This window comes from Canis lupus, chromosome 13, assembly GCF_011100685.1.
Source record: "Canis lupus familiaris isolate Mischka breed German Shepherd chromosome 13, alternate assembly UU_Cfam_GSD_1.0, whole genome shotgun sequence".
Classification (NCBI taxonomy): Eukaryota; Metazoa; Chordata; class Mammalia; order Carnivora; family Canidae; genus Canis; species Canis lupus.
Window position 1 is genome coordinate 28,286,930 of NC_049234.1, and position 22,822 is coordinate 28,309,751.

Below are 22,822 nucleotides of genomic sequence, written 5' to 3' on the forward strand. Positions count from 1 at the left end.
GAAGGAAGCAGGGACCAATGTTCCAGAAAATTGAACAGCACGAACCATGCAGGGCCAGAGGGCTTGAGCCCCTGGAACTAAATGCTGTTACAACAGCATCTCAGAAAGGCCACACTGTGCAGCTCCCACTGGTTTCTTCGGCAGAAATTCTTTGCACACAGTTTGGAAAATGATAAGATTGAGTTCTCTGTCTTGGAGAAAGGAGGGAAAGCCCTCATGCTGCTGTTGTCTGGGCGTGCACTTTCACCCTCTGGCTTAGAGGTGCCAAATGCTCCCCTAGCAAGTGCTTGGAGCTGGGGCCAAACAGCTGGACCTGGAATTGGCTAAGTATCAGCTCATCACATTCATCATTAGGTATTTCTTTCTCTCCCTGACATTTTAATTTTTCTCGCAGTTTTCCTTCTGTGAACGAAATTGATCCTACCTACTCTATCAATCCCTCATGCCTTCACCAGCTGTTGTGCCTCTGGTTTTCACAGAGAAGGGGAGTTGCAAAAATATTTTTGGAGCCGATTTATAAATTACAATAGCAGCCACCAGTGCCATAACAGCTGTCTGGTATGACCCCCACTTTATAAAATAAAGGGCATTTTTTTTTTCAACAAGAATGCTATACTCTCGAAACAAAGGACAGTCCTTTACATTGAATGTATTTAAACTAATGGATAACTCTCTGCTTTGCCCTCATTTTTCTTATGTTGATCAGCACTGGTGAAGATGTCGTGAGGGATCGACTCCGATCTATAAGCAGCTCTTCAGAAAACCAGCAATACATATTGCTTTCTGGTTGCCTGTACAATTGGCTGCTTCAGAAGGCAGAAACCAGTTAAAGTCACCTGTCAGAGCTTTCCTACCCTCCCCACACACACGTACAGTTCTATCAGCTGTGTGGCTCCTTCAAATAAAAGAGAAGCCTGGAAGCACCTCTCTTTTTTTCATCATTATTACCAGGTTACAGTGAAAAGAGCTGGGAAGGAGCTCTGGTATCAACATGTCAATGATACTGCCCTGGAGAATTCTTTTCTTATCCAGGCAATTATTTTTATTCTTTGCAATTATATCCCTAGGATTTTATTGCAGTAGTCAAGTGTTCGGGGGACCCGTTTCTGATCATTTGCTTTGTCAACGACATATGACCATCATACCTGCTGTTTGACCAGCAATCTCTCTGGTACCTACCTCACAGCTTCAGGATGTGTTCAAGGGAAAACTAGCATCAACTCGAGGTGTCACGTGAATTGGAATTAAGGAGGGAAACCATTTGCTTTCACTCACCCTGTCCCCTCCCCCATGCACCATTGCAAAGCATGGATGGCTTTGGGGGTGACTATGATTCGAGATGATCTGGGATACCTCTCCTCCTCTATTAGTGATGACCACTAAGCTTTGATCAAGTGAGATACGGCTGCTGACACCAAGAATCCATGTGCTGATAACCTTCCCTGGGATTCATTGATAAGTAGTATTGGGGAAATGTGTAACGGGTCTCATGTGAAGAGTTAGAGTCATTATGGAACCAGTTATTTTTAATAGAATAGGCCTTTTTCTCTTTTTTACAATGGACAGCTGCAGTAGGAGTAAGATTAAGATCATGTTAAAAAATAGCATAAGCTTTCAAATAGGATTCTGATTGCAATTGACCTCTAAAATGTCAAGATTTTTCTTTTATGTAAACAACTTAAGCAGTTGGCTAGGAATAAAGAAACAAATGGATGAAATGGAAGGAAATGGGAAATGCCTGGAGAATAATAGAATCATATATATATATATATATATATATATATATATACACACACACACACACATATACACACACACATACACACACAATTGAATACATATATCTGAATATATGTTTCAATGTATAACTGAAATACATATTGTGCTTCTATACAATCCTAATGTGTATCCTCATTTATTCACCTCAGCTGCTGTTTCCAGGTATTTGGGAGGTCAGACTGGAGCAGCAAGGTTAGGAAATATCAAAGGTTGCTGCTGAGCTGGCCTCTCAGATAGCTGGCTATCTGAGTGTCTTCACAAAAAGGCACTGCAGCCCTGGGATTTATCCTAAGCAAGATCTGCACCTTCCTGACACATTCCAATTACCTCCTTACTCATAGGCACTTAGGACAGATCAAAGCCCAGATGAGAACCAGGGCCCCTTCTCCCAAGTTTCTGATCATAAGGTCTGCCTGAGAATCTTGGGGTTTGGGTGACAATCACCATCACAGGCTTCAGGTATGCTTGTGTAAACTGCATTTGAATGGACTGGAGCAAGCCATAAATCCTCTTAAACTCATCATCTGGTTTTGGCCCATGACTTTTCTTTGGCAATTGTCTTATACTTTATACATAGTGAAAATCTATTTTTCCTACTGCCCTGTCACTTCATGGATGGCCATGAACTTTGGTATTCCTTAATCAGGTTGTGTCAGAAAATAAATTCCTCCCAATAAGATTTCAGGCTAAAGCCGTACCCTCCAGAAACATCCAGTGTTGTTGAGTCTGAAACACTTTAGCTCTTAGAGGTCACATATTCTAATACCCAAACACCCTCTAACACATCCCTAGAGACACTGTAATCAGCTGACACAGCTGTAGTGTTGGCAGTTGGGGAGGTCATCATTAATTCTCCTAGCTGAATCTTTTCCAAAAAACTTGCTCCAAAGAACACAGAATGAAGGGATGCTTCTTTACGAAATGGTTCTGAGGACCAATCAGTTGAAGAAATATGGATCCATTACTGTTTATTGCCATCTCTCCTTGCCAGTCCCCCCTGAGAGAAGGAATTATCTTTTGTTAATTTCTTTGACCCAGAGTGCTTATGCCAGTCAGTACCCGGCACTTAGCAGCCATTCAGCACGTATGTTGAATGAACAATTCTTACGTCCTCCTTTGGAGACTTACAGCACACATTATCGAAATTAAGGTACTGTTAAATTCTGCAGAAATGAGATTTTAAAACTCTGCATTTGCCACACTTAGAACCACAAGATTTTTTTGTTTTTGTTTTTGTTTTTTTTGAATCACCTCTACATGTTCCATGAAATACCAGGTGGGAAGCGTTGGTTTTGGTTTGAAATTCTTTGCTGCTTTTGTTCACACTTTCTACCTGCGGACCTGTCTCTGATCCCCGAGGAAGATCCTATTAACTTCCTGTTATGTGCCCACCTTCTAGTGTATAGAATCAGACCCACCTTCTAGTGTATAGAATCAGACCCAATGCAAATGATATCTGACCTTGTGCCAGAGCCTAGACACCTGCCATATGACGCACTAAACAATTACTCAGCCCATTATATTTTATGCATTCGAACCCAGATTATCTCAGCTGCATGCCTTACCACTTCTTAAAAAACCAGTTATACATCATCTTCTCCAGGAAGCCTGCTTGGGCCTGCATTTATCCTCAGCACAGCGGTTACCGTGATGTAGTGTAGTTGCTGTGTGTTTGTCTGTTCCTCTAGGTTCTGGTCTCCTTGAGGGTCAGGTACTGTGTTTTATCCATAACTCAGCCTCGAACATCTGGCATATTCGGTAGGTTCTTAATAAGGATGTGTGGAGTGAATGCATGCATGCATAAATGAATGAATGGCTGTCAGGCTGAGAAACTACATAGAACACTAGTAAGGGTATTGTTTCCAAACTCTTGCTATCAAAAATCATGTTATTTTTTTCCTATTCTCTCCCCAGTGGACATTGATGGGGAAAGATTCTGTTTAACAAACTGTGTTTATTAAATAAAAAGTACTTTTTTTTTCTACTATCCAATCAAATGCCTAGTCTTTGGTCAGCAGGAGATAAAAGGTATTACCACGCAGTTGAATACAATTCCAGCCAAGAGCAAGAGCCTTGAAAGACAGCCTTATGATGCTTGTCAACATGAGGTTTTATCCAGGATTCTACAATCCAGAGAATGCCATCCCCCCTCCCTTACTACCTCCCCATGCTGGCCACTGAGGCACCAGAGGTCACAGATGACAAAATCAAAGCCTGGATTAACATCAGTTTGAGTGTTGGCCACAGGACAGCCTGAAGTGGAGGTCATCAATGAAAATGCCCCTGGGAGATGGACATGGCAGCCTTGAGATGTGGATGTTGATGGTTGTGATCGGGCTCCCATGGTATGGGCCAACTTGTCACTGATGTGGGAAAGACCCAGAGAAAATGTCAAGTCCAGCAGGCTTGGGGCTTTCACTGTACTGAGATGCTTCATCTTTTACCAAGATTCTGCTTGCTTCCAGGCTCAGGCTGAAGCCTGCACTAGGAAGCAGCTACAGCCAAGGCTTCCTCAGCCAACTCCTGCTCACCCCTCCATGGCCTCCATGGAGCATTTCCCTGTGCTCACCCTGGAGGCCTCTGCAGCTCTACATCAAACTTGCCACCTGCTTGGTTTGGGTTGTGGAAAAGACTGAGGTTTTGCCTTTCACTTCCTACCCCACTTCCCAGGTCCTACAATCAGGCAAACATGAGAAGAAATGGCCAGGAACAGACACTACACCTGAATGATAGCACCCAGTTGCATACATTAGAGCTATTTTTTTTTCTCTGTTTATTAAAACCCTAATACAAAAAAAAAAAAAAAAAAAAAAAAAAAAAAACCCTAATACAAACCCCAGAAGAGAAAGCTCCTACCTTAAAAAAAAAAAAAAAAAAAAGGGACGCCTGGGTGTTTCAGCGGTTGAGCTTCTGCCTTTGGCCCAGGGCATGATCCTGGAGTCCCAGGATTAGGTCCCACATCAGGCTCCCTGCATGGAGCCTGCTTCTCCCTCTGCCTATGTCTCTGCCTCTTTCTCTGCATCTTTCTTAAATAAATTAAAAAATCTTTAAAATAAAAGGAGGTGTTTTTTTTTTGGTTCCTTTTTAAAGAAAGCTCCCTTCTTAAGGAAGTTTTGAGGTGATCTAATCTACGATGATTTGCATTCAGGGCCTCAGGGGTAATGTTTGTTGTTGGGTTTGAAAGAGACACAATTTTTCCCACTCCAATCTAGGGATAGGGGAGCAGAAATTTCCTTAGATATGGTACATAACACTTTCCTGGGAAGAAGGTTTTCAGTGGCATCTGGGTAAGTACTGAGTTGGGGAACCCTTGGGGAAACATCTTTATGGGGCTTCCTGGAATCTACTGCATAGCTCTTCTTTCTTATAGGAATGGAAATGCTAGGGAACTGAGCCATCCTCCATGTAAAAGGTGTGTTAGTCAAGATTGTTGCAACTTTACCCATCTCCTAAGAGAAAATGAAGAATCACGTTCAGATCACATGCCTGGCAGTGCTTTAGTTAGGGATACCAGTTACTTCTCTTTTATGTTTTATATTTCTGTCACAATAATCTGTTTTCCAAACAAAGCCAAATAATGGCCAATGATATCTGATTGCAGGAGAGGTCCATGTGGTATCACTATGGGAGGAGGTTTCAATAATTTTCATAAGCTCATAGCTTCTGCTTCTAGAAATGAAATAACCAAGGGCAGAACTCTGTTTGCTGAAATAACAGTCCAGAAGTTTCCAACCAGCCTGTGCTTCCAGCAACCGTGCATAACCTGGTTCCCAAACCTCCATCGTGAGCACTCAGACATGAGTCTGGGGCCCAGATTACCTGGATAATCATTGCTTTCTGGGTTTAGGCAGAACTGAAAGTATGCAATGTCTGGATGTTACATTTGATAAGGAACAAAGTTGTATGAAATGCTTTAATTGGCCTTTGTCACTTTGTATCCTGAAATTTAGGATTAAGAGAATAAAGCAATGATGTAGGAGGGACCCCTACATCTGGTAGATCCCTCAAGAAGCATTTTCTAGAGTTTTCTACCTATCTGAAGCCCACAGCCTCACTCCTGACCTTTCAAGTAATATTGATAAGCTGGATCATTAAGACAGTTTCTTCATTTGGGAGTTGAGGTGTCAGACATGCTGAGCTCCCTTCCCCAGTGTGCTTTGCCTGACATTTAATGCTTTGCTCCTGCTTCAGTTCATCCTACTGGAGGTTCATGGTCTTGGACTCACTGGTTTTGGTTCTCTTTCGATGAAGTGTGGGCAAATACTCAGCTGTGTCTGAACTTCCAGGCCAACCACAGATCCAGGTGATGGGAGCAGGGCCCTCAGGATAAGAGGACTCGGAGCCCACAGAGGGAATCACCAGTATTACAGATTTTGTCTCCAAGCTCTGTTCCAAGACCTCAGAGCCAGGTTAATCCAGGACAAGTGGTGTCTGACACTGATTATGTGCTGCCTGAGAAGTTTGTCTGGCTCTGTTCAGCCGATCCTCCATTAAGCTAATTCAGGATTTCTTACTCTGATACTATCCTTTGAGTCTCTAAGAAAGATGCTCATCTCAGTATGGGAATATGATTGTGCTTGAGTCACTTACACACTTGGGCCATTTTTAATTAAAAAGAGCTGCTGAACCTCTGTAGGATTGGCTGAAACAGAACTTGGCACAACCATTCAGATATGGCCACTTTGAAGCCATGTGACTTGAGGCAAGTTGCCAAAGTTTTAGCTTTTAAAATATCACACACAGCATAATGTGTAGAATACATACGCAAACCCCAGCCCTCATCTCAGGGTCAGGTTTGAATGAGTGAGAGGGATGGGATGGGGTAAGCCCAGGAAAGAGGCAGGGTTCCTGCTCAGGACATGACTCGAGTTGGGGAGACTCTGACACTAATGTGTTTGTTTATAGGGTCACAGGGCAGGTGTGGATCAAAATATCTGTAGCGCTGTAATAACTGGACCAAAATGTCATAGAGGCTGTGGTTGGAGAGGTAACCACTACCCACTGACCAAATGACCTTTGAGGTTACCAAAATAGGTACTTAAAGCTCAGGAAAGGAATCAACAAACATATCAGGACCTAAGTTACTGGCTTTTTGTTGTTGTTGTTGTTTTGTGAACCTCCAAGATGTAGATTTTTCAGAACTGTCAATGCCACAGGGGAAAACATGAAAGGAGGAGGGCAGCCCATGCTTGTGGGTAGAGTGTGTGTGTGCCTGTGCATGTATGCGTTCTTAGAAATTTGGAGAGAACTGAAATATGAGTATTACCTAAACATTTCTCTTTTGCAAAGTCTTGAAGTAACTTTTTCTTAAGAGTAGGAAATAAGTATTGTGTGAGTTGCTGATAAATGACTCATGTTTGGTGTTTTAAAAAGTCTGTCCATCTGAGGTGTTTTTCAGGCTCCTATTCTACAATTTGTTACTTAAATCTAGTTTTTTTTTTCTTTTCTTAAATCTAGTTATTGATGTTTTTTACTAAAAACATCATTTTTTTTGTTTGCTATTGATGTAATTTGCTTCCTTTGGAGCTACAAATGACTGATCTTCAAGAACCCAGCCTTTCTTACTTCTCAGCAGGTATGGCAGGACAGAGCAAGGAAAAGAAGTTCCTCAGGTCATGTTACGTCTTTAGGACTTTGTGTCTTCTACTTCTTAACTTCTCTACCATAGACTTTTCTACTGGATTATCTCACTAATTTAGCTTTTCTGGGCTGTTGTTATCACCAGCGTTTGTTTTTGAGTTTATCATACTGAGATACGGAGTCCTGAGTGGGTGCTACCACATATGATGTATGAGAAGCCCTTACTTGTCATGGTGGGAGATCCTTTTGGGAACTAAAAATGTCATAGAATAGGAAAAATGGCAATGGAACCTAGAGGTTCCTAATGTGGAATTCATGACAGTAGTTTGGGACCTTGAGATGTGAGAAAACCTTTCAAAAAGTTGCATCAATGCCCCAGGAAGCACCAGGGCGATACCTTTTTGACCCTAAGTGAAGTAAAAATAAGTATGTGCATGAATAGCCAAGATGAGGTGGCTGAGGCCACAAGAAATGTCAAGTGTCTGCTCTGGGTGGGAGTGGAACCACCTGAGAGTGGTAACCCTGGTTTCCCCGTACAGAGCAGCAGCAATGGTGAGTTATGTCACATGTACCCAACTGCTTTAAAAAGTAGGAACACAAACTCATTCATATCAAGTGCCATTTTGTGTGGGAAGAAAACCTTCACACATATGACTTGCACTGGGTCAGAACAAGAAAAAAGTATCTTCAGTGGGGAGAAGACAAAAGAAATCTGATGTAGCTCAATGAAGAAATTTTACATGAAGAGTCTTAACCTAGTCATTGGCTAAATTAGCACCAAGGTTAATACAACTTAGAACAGTTCAAGGAAATAAAGGAGTCAGGGGGGAAAAATTCAGATTTTTGTTCTTTCTCTTGCTACCTATCTTCACATATGTAAAATATCATATATTAGGGGCACCTGGGTGGCTCAGTCGGCTAAGTGGCTGACTCCTGATTTTGGCTCAGATCATGATCTCAGGGTCCTGGGATCAAGCTCCACTTTGGGGCTTGAAGACTTCTCTCCCTCTTCCTCTGTCCCTCTCCCTAATTGTGCTCACTCTCTCTTTGAATAAATAAATCTTTAAAATTAAAGATTAAATCTGCATTCATTGGTTCTAGTTCCTCAGGCCACAGTTTTGTGACTCCCCAAACAACGAGTCATTCCCTGGCGAAAGTTGAGTCCAGCCAGTTTGTTTAGAAAGGTTTTAGCCAGTTATTGGCCATCGGGGAAGCACAGGCTGTGTGCTGTACCCTTGCCAACTATGGCACATTTGCAAGCTGGCAATGCCACATGAGCCACAAGCTCACTTCTACCTTTCTCTCTCCCACCTTAATCTAGCCCTGGAACTTCACAGAAAAGAAGAATGATTAGTCAAAGTTAATAGATCAAATTGCCTACTTAATCCACTCAATGCTCCCTGAAGGCTTCAAATCCACTTGCCTGTCTGAAGAGAGTGAAAAACCAGACCCCTCTAATGACTCTCCCCAGCTGAACTCAGAGGCTATCTTCTGAGTCAGGCTAAGGAGAGCCTGGGGAGATTTGTTGTCAGAAAAAGTCATGTTACGGGAAGAGGGCAGATGCACTGCAGGGAAATGTACAAAGTCCTCCATGTTCTCTACCCCCCCAAAGCCTGCAGATGTCCCATCCAGTGAACATCAAGGCTTAATCTGATGTTAAGATGTTTAAAAATAAGTTACTGATGGAGAAAAACTCACTTGTGATTTCCTGCCTACAAGATTGGATCTGGACAATTAGACATTCGGCAGCTTATCACAAAAGCAGCAAGGTCTGAGAACACACCTTCTTTCTCTTTAAAAGCAATACTCAATGTTGCAGGCGTCTTTAGGAGTAGGGATTTTATTTTTTTATTTTTTTTAATTTTTTTAAATTTATTTATGATAGTCACACACACACACAGAGAGAGAGAGAGAGAGAGAGAGGCAGAGACAGGCAGAGGGAGAAGCAGGCTCCATGCAGGGAGCCCGACGTGGGATTTGATCCCGGGTCTCCAGGATCGTGCCCTGGGCCAAAGGCAGGCGCCAAACCGCTGCGCCACCCAGGGATCCCAGGAGTAGGGATTTTAGATTGGAGTTCTCAGTGGGTGAGGGGTGTGTGGAAGAAGCAGGTGCTTCTTCTTGAGTAGCAGAAACCCACGCCAAGACAGTGGTCTTGCCATCCTCTCCTCCTGGGTTCTTGCTCTTTCACCCTTGACCTTTCTCCTACTTGTGTGTGGATTTCAGTGTCATAGCCACTTCCTTGGGAGGGTCTTCCCCAATTACCCTACTTCAATTTTCTGCCCTTTGCCAATGATGTCCTGTTATAATGATAGCAAGCTCACACTGAGCTTTTGACCTGGTGGTGATTCTCAGGGACAATGAGGTCTCTGCCAGCTTGGATCTCTTTTCTCATTTCTCTCCTCAGCCCCCAGCACAGCACTGGACAAGTGGCCTTTAGTCAATGAGCAGCTGGATAATGAATGAATGAATGAATGAATGAATGAATGAATGAATAAACAAATGAACATCTTGGTAGGGAGTGACTTACTTGCTATCATCAGGTGGATGACAGAGGTAAAATAAGCTTGGATTTAGAGAGTTCTTCTTGTGGACATTGGTTTGCACAAAAAAGGCACCTGCCACTTTGCTTCCTGCCCTTTAGGGGCAGAAACCCAAGTTAAGAAACCAAACCCCTGTGATCAGTATGACTCAACAGAACATAATGATCATGTTGAAAGCAGGACGCTGAAGGAAGGCAAAGCGTGACAATGTTTGTAATGATGTTTGGGTGTTTACCTCATATAGTCAAAATTCAACTATCCAGAATCCCGAGAGACTGGGTAAGTTTCTTCTCAAGTTAGGTAAAATTTGACCCCAAACACCTTTTTATTTATTTGCTTTAGCTTGTTGCTAAATTTGATATTGATTCCTCAAGACAGTTCAGTGGATAATAATTATGCTAAACTGTCATCCTCCACTAGGATAGCTGTAACCAGTGGATGTCCCCATTGCTTCCTGGTGAATTATGTGTTTCCTGGGCTTGGGAGGGTGGGATTCTGAAGCGTAGGTACAGTAAACTGTACTCACCAGTACAGCCACAGAGCCCCTGGCCTGCACCTGGGGCTGAGAAATGGCCAACGTCAGTACTGAAAGGAAGTGAAGGGATCCTCCAGGCAGACCTGCCCTGGTGCAGATGAGAACACTGGGTCTCAGAGGAGAGAAGTGGCTGCCCAAGGCCTGAAGGTAGTAAGTGGAGAGATCAGGGCTCTAACTTAGTTCTCTGGAGTTTTCCCTTCCCACTCCCATTTGGGCAAATTTTGGGTCCTGCAGAGATCTGCCCCTAGATCATGAGACTCACAACTGACAGGACTAACTAGTTTAATACAAGGAGCCTGGGACCCTCAGCCTCAGGTCAACTTGAGGGTTTTGATCAGCAGGGCAACCACATGAGAATTCCTTTCTTTTCTCCCTCTGGACACAGAGAGCAGGGTCTAAGAATAGTCGCATCTGGGATTGAGGATGACATAATAACCCAATATGAGCCCACTCCCTCCACATCTAGTCTCCTGGGCTCAAAATTCTCCAATGCGAGTGGGGACTACATCAAATGGTGGGGTGTTGTTTTATTACTAGGTACACAGGACAGACTGCCCAGCTTAGCCTTTGCCATGCAAACGGCTACCACATCAGGACATTCATGGGGTGATACGCCACCTAGTATGCCAGGACAAGCTCAAGGAAAATCAGGTCATTTCCTGGAGCTTTCACAGAAAATTCCTAAATATCAGTGGTGACCCATCTTTAGAGGGTGCACACAAACACACAGACACACACATACCCTTTGAGACTGATTGACCTGGAAACAAAGTAGAAGGTAGAAATACAGCATCTAAAGGGGAAGCAGTGTGGCTTGATGGACAACAGTATGTGGCTTTTGGAGTCAGACATAACTGGGTTTAATTGCAGCCCTGCTATTTACTGGATACACGTCCTTCAGGGAATTAATGAATGTCTATGAATCACAATTTTCTCATTTGTAAACCAGGCACGTCACACTTACCCTGTAAGGTTGGTGTACGCAAATTAAATGGAAAAGAGAGGAACAACACTCCCAACATGGTGCCCGACCCCAGACTCTTGACCCCTGTTAGCCTTAGCGATGCCGTGGATAGTAAGCTCTACCCCCAGCAATGAAGTGCATTCGCATTTTGTTTTGTTGTGTGGAATACAGAAATTTTACCTACGTTTTCAGTCTTCACAGGGCCCACATTATTTTCATGGTAATAATGATGACCCAAGTCAGTCTGCGGTGTAGAAATGACTACTATAGACAATGAAGTAGCAAATGTATACTTTTCTCCAGATGATTCTTCTAAAAAGCCTGGAGGAGTAACAACAGCAAAATGTCTGTGTTGGGATGCCACGGTGAATGTGAAAGGGATGGACGGGACAGTGCTGAGGATTGCACAGTATCTGAGGACAGACTCTTGGCTCTGACAGGGGGCTGGCTTCTGAAAGAGTAGCTGCACCTCCCCTGGCCTATCATTTGTCATTAAAAAAACAAGTAAAAATGACTAATGACCTCACACCATACTTTTTACAGCGACAGGAAAGCTTCACTCTTTGGCAACCTCTTGAATCATTAAGTCTACAATGCAGTCCGTCTGATGGTAAGTCCATTGTTGCCCCTAGAATCCATTCCCCACAAGGTAGCCAAAGTGATCTCTTAAAAATCAAAATGTGATCGTGTCACTGTCCTTCTTAAAACCTTTCTATCATTTCCCTTAGAATAAAATCTAAAACTGGCAAGCTTGCATGACTGAGTTCCCATCTCCTTGAACTTCATTTCATATCCCTTTCTTCTCTGCTTATGATGTTCTAGCCACAGGGCCTTTTTGCTCCTTTTCTAACACACCAGGGCCTTTTCCTACTCCAGGGCCTTTGCACTAGCAGGTCCTCTCTCTGCAAGGCTCTTTTTCTGGTTATTTGCATCCATGGTCCTTTCAACACTCAAATAGACTCTTCAGAGGACTCTATAATCCTTCTACAGTATTCTATCAACCTGCTATTCATCTATCTCTACTTCTTTTGTAGCACTTACATGTTTTACTTGGTTGTCTGCATTCTCCATTCCCTTAAAAGGCAAACTCCTAGAATATAGGGACCAAGTTTGTCTCCTCACTACTAGATCCTCAGGATCTAGAATACTGAGTGCCTGTTAAATATCTAATTGAATAAAAGCTCAAGCCCACAAACAGATTTTTAGATACAGCATGCAACCAGCAGGGAAATGTGATCTTTTACATAAGGACCATTTTCTTAAGTCTTAACTTAACATCCCAAGTTTTGTCTTTATTCTGAGAGATTCAATGACCCTGTTGATGACTCATCCAATAATCTCACCTTGAAGTTTCTGGACATCCTCCCCTAAATGTCAAAATTTTCATCTTTGGTCTACCTCAATGACCTACTTATGCTATTATAATATTTACTTTCAATAGTCCACTTGTGATTTAAACTTCCTGCCTTCTAGTTTTCTTACTTTCATTCCACCCAGAAGCTCAGAACACAGGGAGCCTCACTGGTAACCAAGCCTGGCTTCAGGAAGCCAAGACATCAAATCAATGAGCAGAACACCCACCCATGTCAAGAGTTAGGGATGCAAAGCATAAGTGTTCAGCGTGTCCAAGTACAACCTGGATACCAGAGCTCAGAGGGTTGAACCAGTAATTTTAACCCACATGGGTACAGATAGAGGGGAAGAAAGGGAGATGACATCAGAACCAAGATAATATCTTCAGGTATAGACAGGGACTAGAAGATTCACACAAGGAGTCAGAATTCTTAGTGACTCCTCTTACTCTTTTGAAAGACTGATAGACTCCTGAAATGGTCATCAGGAAGGGGAGAGGGGTTGCATTCTGGTTCTTCTCAGAGATCCAGAGCTCTCTGTTATCAGCTGTGACAATCTGGCTTCCAACTTCATCACCTCAACAAATCTGCCTCCTGCCAGTGATGTATTTCAATCTAATTCCAACTGGTAGATTTTAGTCTTCACCTTACTGGGCCTCTTAGTTATAGTTGACATTGTTGATCACCCCTTCCTTCTCAGAATGCTCTGTTCTCCAGGCTTCCATGTCATCGCTTTCCCTTATTCTCTCTCGATCATTTTGACTGCTTCCTGCCTGTCTGTCATGGGATCCTTTCTCTCTTTCACCTCCTGCCTGGTGCCTCCCAGTATCCGCGCTATGCCATATTCCCTAGTGTTCTGTGCTTTCAGTGAGCATGCAAATCCTGATGACTGCCAGATTCACCTCTCTTGCAGTGCTCTTTCATGCCAGAGCTTCAGAAGTATGTGTCCAATAGCCTTCTGAAAATCTGTTCTTGATCCATCCCAGGCACCTCAAGCTCATCATGTCCTGAACTGAATACCTTGTGTTTCTCTCCAGTGTCCTTCTATTCCAGGAGTGCTTATTTCAGAGGGCAGTTGGGCCATTGACCCCGTCACTCAGGAAAGAAACCTGGACATCAAACTCAACTGGTTCCTCTCCCTTGCCACCTGTCACTATCATTTCATTCATTCATTCATTCATTCAACAAACTGTAATCAAGCCCTTCTATTTACCAGGTAGTGTTCTAACTGCCGGCTAAACAGTGGGTAAGTGAACTATGTAATTCCTGTCTTCACAATGCATGTAAGCTACTGGCTGACTTTACCTCTAAAGTATTTCTTTCCTCTGCCTCTCATTCTCTTTTATTACTAGCAGTAGTTGGCATATAATAGAGGCTCAATTAATCTATTGAATGAATGAATGCATGAGAATGTAACTATCTGAACATCTGCTGTCTACAGAGCACAGATTATGGCTCAGCATACTGATGTCATTAACAATATTTCTGAGCACACATTATGAATTAATAGAAGCCAAAACATCTGGCCAATTTAGCTGGAAAAGCCCCAGTGATGCATTAGTATGTTTTATCTGTGCTATGCAAACACTCAGATGGTCTGGACTTTCTATGGAACTGACTGGATATTTGGCAGAGCGCAGGCTCAGCCAGACCATTCCTGATCTCTACCAGGTGCATGTCATGTTTCTGAGTTCCAAACACAGCTCACTGACTTCTAGAGCTAAGCCTAAGTACAAACTCTGAGAGCTTGTGAGCATTTCAATCAATTCAGTCATTTCCACTTGGTTATTTATGAATATCAATACCCATTCACTGGCTTTTAGGTCTGAAGGCATCAAAATGAATTGAGATTATTCATGCTGAACATGGCACAGATGGGTTATATCCAGGCAAAACTCAGGCATCACAAGAAATACATGGTATGGTTAAAGACCAAGATTAATAATCATTGACTGATAATGACATGTCATCACAGCTATTTCATAACACCAGCAAATATCTTCAGGAAATCAGCAAAGAGAGTATTTCAACTATTCCTCTATAATTTTACCAGATGGATGAATCGTGACATAAAACCAAGCATCTCCATCTCTCTCTTCTTGGTTCTCAACTATTAGTGGCAAGGTTAGGTAGATCAGAGATTAGAGCAATTAGGAATTATCCCAATTTCTACAGTTGGCTTAAATAGGAAATTTTTCCATTGGAATGATCAAAAACAAAAACAATAAAACCAAGAGAGAATTTTATGCAGTTACTGAGGTATCCAGGTTGAGGCACGTATCTCCTTCCTCTTAATAATCGACATTCAGGCTCCAGCTAACAACAGGCAGAGGGAGTAGGGAGGACAGTCGGATGGCCATCCACCCATTGCAACAAGTGTACAAGACCATTATTGTGTATAACAGCAAACTGTACCATGCATACCAATCCAAGGATGGAAAGCAGTAGGTGCTGAAATCAGTGATGACTTGTGTAGACATATAATTTGGAAAGGTGGAATTAAACACTCACAAAAGAAAAGTGAAGACCTAAAGGTAGACTCTGACAAGGCATGCGGGCTTCACTGGACCTACATCCTTCCCCAGTGGAATCTGATCCATGTTCTGTAGCTTCTTCACACAGAACTAGAAAGAAACCGGTTAACCTGGCCTCAGGTGCCCCATCCATTTTTCAAAGGCAGAAGGAGGAGGGAAGACTTTGAACATTTTAACCTTCTCCATTTTAAATGCCTGATAAATTTTTCTTATCTACCAGTTAACAAGAAAATTTTAGGTCCATGGATTAGAACAATGAACTCGTTTACATCCTCATAAAGCTGTTGACACTTTTCACAGTGCTTTCAGCTTTTACTTGCCTCAGGAGCCTGTCAGAAATTGTTTCCAAGTCTTATATGTTGGCTTTTGTTTGTTTCTTTTAAAAAGTATGGTGGAGCTACACCATGAACTTACATGAATTTGACTATCTGTACTTGGCCTAAATGATTAAAAGTAAACTCCAAGGAGAGCAGGTGATTTTGCCCAGGCTCTGGACAAGCACAGTGGGGATAGGAGCATCTCTGAATCCCTCTGATTCTCTCCCTCATCAACCTTATTTCTCCAGTACAGCTTGTAGTCTGAGCAACTCATTGGATTTAGTGTGATTCTGGTAGTTGGAAAAAAATAGTTTTTACAATAATTTGTACAAAATCATTTTGTACAAAATAATTTTACAATAATTATTGGTGATTTACCCCTATGTATTGACTCTCTGTAGCCCTATCCCTTATTTAAGATGCAAATCCACACTAAATAGGAATAGAACTACGTGGGTGGCTTTGAAATTGCCGGTTACTCTTGAAGTTCTCATGCTTACCCTTGGCATCACTTGATACTGCTTTTATATTCCTGGATCAATGGTACCCTTTTGATTTTATTTATTTTTATTTTTATTTTTATTTTTATTTTTTTTATTGGTGTTCAATTTACTAACATACAGAATAACACCCAGTGCCCGTCACCCATTCACTCCCACCCCCCGCCCTCCTCCCCTTCTACCACCCCTAGTTCGTTTCCCAGAGTTAGCAGTCTTTACGTTCTGTCTCCCTTTCTGATATTTCCCACCCATTTCTTCTCCCTTCCCTTATATTCCCTTTCACTATTATTTATATAAATAATAGTGATTTTAAATTTCAGAGGGCAACTCAGAACTCCTGGCATCCTAGCTACCTAAGGAATGGCATTCTCATGGACTTGATCCATGGACTTTTGTTGTTAGGTTAATCACATCAATTTTCCCAGCATGAGTAATTTTGCAGGGAGTTGAGGGTGGGGTTGGGAATTATAATCCACCTTCACATGACATTTATTTTCAGCTAGGTCAAAGACAGAGAGAGAGAGAGAGAGCGCATTGGGAACCCTCTGATATGTCTGGCATTTCCTGAAATTGCATACATAACTTAAGTCTGTCCTGAGGAGAGATGTTTAATCATTTGCAATTATGGTACTCAGCCCAGAAAGGTTAAAGATGAATTGGTTTTCTCTGAATGCGTTTGGGTTGGGGTTGCATTTGAGCATGCATTCATGGCTAACCAGAAGAAGGAAGCCAGGACTTACATTCTGTTTCCCCACTATGTTATCAAAGGGCAGTTCGGGGCTCCAGGATCCTTCTGTGAACGTCGCCCCACTGTTTCTCCTGTCTGAGGAGCTCACCGACTCCTTGACAATGTCTTCGGGCAACGACAGCAGACTCTCCTCAGGCTGCTTAATCAAATAGGTCTCTATATTATGCTTCCTCAAGAATTCGTTTCTTTCTTTCCCATGACCCTCTTCCACATTATAGTCACCGTTGAGGCAGTCCAGCGTGGCTTTGGAAATGTGAATCCTCCTGTGTGCACAAAGCATAGGTCATTATACACTCCTGGGGTGGCCTTCAAAGGCCATCGCTGTTGGTTGTCCTGTGCAAAGCCAACATCAGGGCTACCCATAGGTACTGAGAAGACATGCTCTCAAGGACGATATGCACTCCCCTGAAAAAGCAGAAAGAATAAAAGAAAACAGGAGTACAAGCACAAATCAATGAGCAGCGTATTGCTGACTTTACCTCAAGGGGCACTGCAGCCTCCAATAAAATACAGCCCTACTGAGTTATACCTAAGCACTTGTTTTGGCTTTTCTTATGACTGTCATTAGCCTGATCCCAGCACATTCAAGAATCAGTGATTTTTTGGTGTTGTTGACTGTATTGAGAAAACAACCTACATACATGTTTCTGAACCCAAGAGCAATCACTGCTCAAATCACCATTCAACAACAGCAGTTCTCTTAGTGTCCTGGGACTTTTCTTACCATTTTAATTTTCATGTATTTGTGCCTAGAATCTTCAACTTGTCTATAATCTTAGGAACAAAGGCAGGTCTTATAAGTTCACGGGGCTGCATAGAGGGTCTTATAGAAAAACTCTTCAAGATGCAATTTACTCTATAAGGTGTATATGGCAAGGAGCAGGGAGCAAATCTGTGAACACAGGTGGGCAGATGTCTGGCTAGGCTCACTCACAAGGTAAGTGACTCATTACTGCATCATCACCGTCTCACATCTCATGATCCAAGTTGTTATTTTGTTACAGCAAAACAACAGATGACATCAAGACTTAATGATCCTTAAGGATCAGACTTGACTTGTGGGAACTTCACATGGTAAATCCTTCAGGGAAGAGTTTTTCTGTCCTTCTAACTGTCTAACTCAGACTACTTATTTGTGCTGTGTGGTGGTCTGGGTAGATTAGTATGGTGATTATGAGCATGGGCTATTTGGCCAGATTGCCTGGACTAAAACCCTAGCTTTACCACTTGCTAGCTGGGAGATCTTGAGCAAGCTACTTAAATTTTCTACCAAGTCTGTGTTTTTACCATAAATATGGGAAAATAAAAGTACCCATCTCTTGGGGTCACTGTACATACTATAAAAGCACATGCTTAAATTATTAAGAGTATTCTCAAAAATGCCTCTGTGATCATAGTACTGTTGTTTATTCCATACTTTCTCAAGGCTTACAGGATACAACTAAGCTCTAAAGAAGGCTTATAAGCCCCAATTCTCTGGGCTGTATCACTGCAGGGCTCATTTTCTGACATTGTTCCCCTCCTATACCCTATGCTTTCTCCAACTAATCAAGTAATTGGCATTTCTTTAAATTCAAGATGCAATGTCATGCCTACCAAATTCAGAACAAGCCATTCTCTCTGCCTAGAATGCTCATCCCATGTTTTCTACATGACTATTTCCTATTCCCCAATTCAGCTCAAAAGTCATTTCCCTTAGGCTGACTTTACTGCTTCTCTGAATGAATAGATGGATGAATAAGGTAGATGATCAGTATTTTGCTTGGCTTTTGCGATCTTAGAGAATGTATATCCAAGGAAACAATAACATTTTTAAAAAAGAGTATTTCCAAATGCATCATACTTTGAGTACTAGCTCTACTTCCCCATTCCCCCTTTTTACTCATCCTGTTATGCTCCTTGCTTCCAGAGAATAACCTACTGCAGAGGACATATAAGGAAACAAAACTAAAAAAAAAAAAAAAAAGGCATTTCTGATCACTTCAGATACATTCACCATGTTTTCCAAGTAAGTGTCATCATACATAGTCATTGATTTCAAAGGCAAGGCAAGAAAGCATGGGACACATGTTTTGAACTTTCCGGAGAAATGTCTTCTAAGTGCAAATTATTCTCATGATGAATTTTATTACCACGTGGGAACTCAGTCAAATAGAAAAGTCATTGACCTTCTATGAAATGGATGCTCCAAGTCTTCTTTCTAGGATCAAGGTCAGAGGCAGGTGCTACCAAGCTGTCTTTTTCTCCCAGGCAAAATGAAACTCCTGGGAGGGTTTTGTTAAGACTGGTGGTTGATTTTCTCTTAAAATAATTAAGTTAAATACCAACCTCATTTGATATTTTATCTGGATTCTACATTTTATTATTCTGCTATCAGTACTCCAGGAGACTAATATTTGCATATACTAAATCAATATTATGTTTTCCACAGTGGAAGACATCCTCACTTTTATTTATTACTGATTTTTCTGCTGAAGTTCTAATCAATACACACTTAAATGTTTTGATAGGAACTGGGCTTCAGATGTTCATTTTCATCCTTGCTAGTGCCTTGAGCTTGAGAGTGAAGCTTTTGCAGATGACAGTGTGGTAATTACATTTTCTCCCCCAAAGAAATGAATCTGTTCTCAGACAATATTCTCATATATTGAATGTCGGGTCAACATCTTCTGGTAATTTCAAATGCCAGGATATAATAATAAGAGTCATGAGAGTAAATAAGATGTAACAATTGGGTAACACTTATTTTGGATAAAAGTCATTTTGTGGCCGAAGGTATTACTATATGCTTGGCTCAGTGGATCATCTTGTATAATTTTCATTCTTCCCAACAACTTTCAGGCACAGGCATTTCTTCCCCTCTTTTTGCAGATGGTGAAATTGGCCCAGACCATGAGTAAGTAACTGGCCTAAAGCCGTATCAGTGGCAGATGGCAGTGCAGGACTGAGACAGGGACTTCCATTTTCAGAGACTTTTCAAGACCTTATAGATGTATCATATGGTTATCATTACAACCATGACCACAGTGAAATTTCCTGAGCACAGGACAAGGGATTTTACATGCATTATCTCATTGAACAAAAAGCTCAGGAACAATGGTTCTCAAAGTGTGGGACCAAGGCCAGCAGCATCAATACCACCTGGGCCCTTGTTAGGAAGGCCTATTCTTAGATCTTCTCCAGACATATGGATCAGAAACTCTGAGGGTGGGGCCCAGTGCTGTATGGCTTAACAAGCCCTCAGGTGATTCAGATGCATGCCTAAATTTGAGAATCCCTGCTGGCTTGGGGCCATGTGGCTGGTGTCCATACCAGAGAAAGGGTTTTAATCCAATTATGCATGACCTCAGGATCAAGGTACCAACCACTCACTAAGCCAACAAGTTGTACACCTCCCTCTCTCTTCTTCTGTTCTATGCATCATGCTAACCTCTGGGGACATAGTGAGGTCTTGGAGAGTCACAATAAGAAGACAGCCATGAGCAAGTTGGATAAATTAGTCTAGTGATTTAACAGCAATGCATAGTGAGGCACTTAATAGCTGTTTTTATGTGACATCTTTAGTTTCTTTGAGCCTCAGTCTTCTTATAAAAACAAGAAAGCTAAGACTGGCACACCTGGTTTCAGCACACTTCACTTTATTGCACTTTGTAGATATTCCATCTCTTACAAATTGAAGGTTGGGGCAACCCTGCTTAGAGCAAATTCACTGGCGTATTTCTCCAACAGTGTCTCTTCACTTCAGGTCTCTGTATCATGTTTTGGTAATCCTCACAAGATTTTAATCTTTTTAATTATTGTTGGATGTGTTATGCTGACCTCTGATCAGTAATTATGATTTGCTTAAAGTTCAGATGATGGTTAGCATTTTTTAGCAACAAAATATTTTAAACTAAGATATGTACACTGTTTTTTAAGACATGATGGTACTGCACCTCAGGAGACTACAGTATAGTGTAAACTATATGTATAGTGTAAATTATATGCACTAGAAAAACAAAATGTTCACTTGACTTGATTTATTGCCATGTTTGCTTTATTGTGGGGATCTGGAATTGAACCCATGAGATCTCCAAGGTATGTCTGTATTTACTATGTGGAGTGTCATAAGATCAAAGGATGTAACATATTGATGGTAGTTAGCAGACTGGTGACTGCATGGCAGGTACTCAATATGTGTTTGAACTGGGGGCTAATTCTCACTGAAAGGAAAGGTAAGCTGAGTTTATTCCTATATATCTTGATTGACAGGAAAAGAAAATAGGTATTTGAAGAGCAAATAAGATCAAACTATTTCAAACCACGGAGGATTTGGAGACCTGTCTTGGTTTTACTATATTTCTGCACACCGGCACATCCTGTGCCTCAGCAGACCTGGATACTGTACAGAAGACTAAGTATTCTGCAAGTACTCTCTTAGTGGAAACCAGCTTATTTGAGGTGGATAGCCTCCTCAGCCCAACTTTACAGTAAAAGAACCCAGTAGAGATTCGGCAACTTGCCTCAGCTTCTATAACTGAAAAGTAGTAAATCCACAGTTCCAACACATCCTAAGATTTAAACTCAGTTACTCTTGTGTTTCTTGGTATAATTGAGAATATGAGCTAAACTGGCCTCCGGAAGTCAAAGCAGAATGTCACACCCCTCCCGAAGCTGTGCTCTGTGGTTGGCAAAGGGAATTTGCTGAGAGTATGGCAACTCTTCTTGCGGCGACACATTAAAGACATAAACATAGATGGGTTAGCTGTCTGGTTTGTTTGAATTCAGCTGGTACTTATTTGTAGGAAAATCCCAAAGAATTTAAGGATTTAAAAAACCCAGTGGTGACACATTAGGCATATCTTAGTTCTAAGCCTGCATGGCAAGTAGTGGTGACCATTAAAGACAGTGAGAGCTCCCTTAAAAGGATGGCAACTGGCACGAGGACATCATCCCACAGTTTACAAAGTGCTTCACACCCACTGCCCTATATAGCCTCAGACAGAACCTGTGAGGTGGGCTGTGTACATATGGCAGATGAGAGAACAAACCCCTAAGGAAGAAGGACATAAAATCCCAAGGTACCATATCGGTATTACGGTCTCTGGTGAAGAAAGTGAGGCTCAGAGAAGTTAAGTATTGGCCCGAGATCATGCAGACATAGCAACGGAAGCCACATCTGTGCTAAAATCACATACCAGGTGCTATGCATGCTTCTTACGATTTGCTAAAGTAACAGAGCTTAGTATGGGCCCGAGTCGAAATCATAGTTTCTCTGATACCTGCTACAGTTTATTTCCCATGATACCATGTTACCCGATATTAAATATAATTAGCAAGGAATGATGGCAGACACCAGAGAACTCTGTGACTCCAAAGGTAGAGTTGGGGAAAGGAATATGAGTCTGCCTCTTGATTGGTCTATCTATCTATCTATCTATCTATCTATCTATCTATCTATCATCAGAATCTGTTAGAGTACATGCAAGAACTTGGTACAACTTACTGGTTCACATATACCTAAAATCTTACTAGGCCCCATCTGTGTAAGCAGAATATTACTACTACGTTTCAGGGCTCAGTGAACCCTCCCAAGTCACAAATACTATTGGGGATTCCAGTGGTACCAATATCCACTGGTCTTGCCAGCCAAATTTGAAGAGGTGAATTTTCAAGGTAGGGTAAGGTCATATAGAAAGTCAGGAGGTCTTACCCATGAGAACTTCTTTGACAAGTTACAGAATCTGCACAGATTCTGCTTTACAGGCACTGGCATAGGGTCTGGACACCAGTGTTTTTAAAAGATTCCTCTGTTGATTCCAGTGGGAAATCAAGTCTAAAAACCAATGTTTTGCAGGGCTGGATCCTGAACACCTGCATGTAGTCCCACCATCCTCACTGCCTGTGATGAATTTCACTAGGTTTTTGGGGCCAATATTTGTATGACATTTTAGTGTTCTGACTCCTCTCCAAACAAGTGCTTCTTAGATGGCT

General features: G+C 41.9%; 1 protein-coding gene across 3 annotated transcripts in view; it reads right to left on the minus strand.

Annotated features, from left to right (window-relative positions):
- ADCY8 (adenylate cyclase 8) overlaps positions 1-22,822 on the minus strand; it is a 221,132-nt gene that overhangs the window by 81,488 nt on the left and 116,822 nt on the right. For all 3 annotated transcript variants that reach the window (XM_038555533.1, XM_038555532.1, XM_038555534.1), the window contains exon 7: positions 16,842-17,112. In XM_038555533.1, coding sequence (XP_038411461.1) covers positions 16,842-17,112 — 271 coding nt within the window. The remainder of the gene's footprint in view (positions 1-16,841; positions 17,113-22,822) is intronic.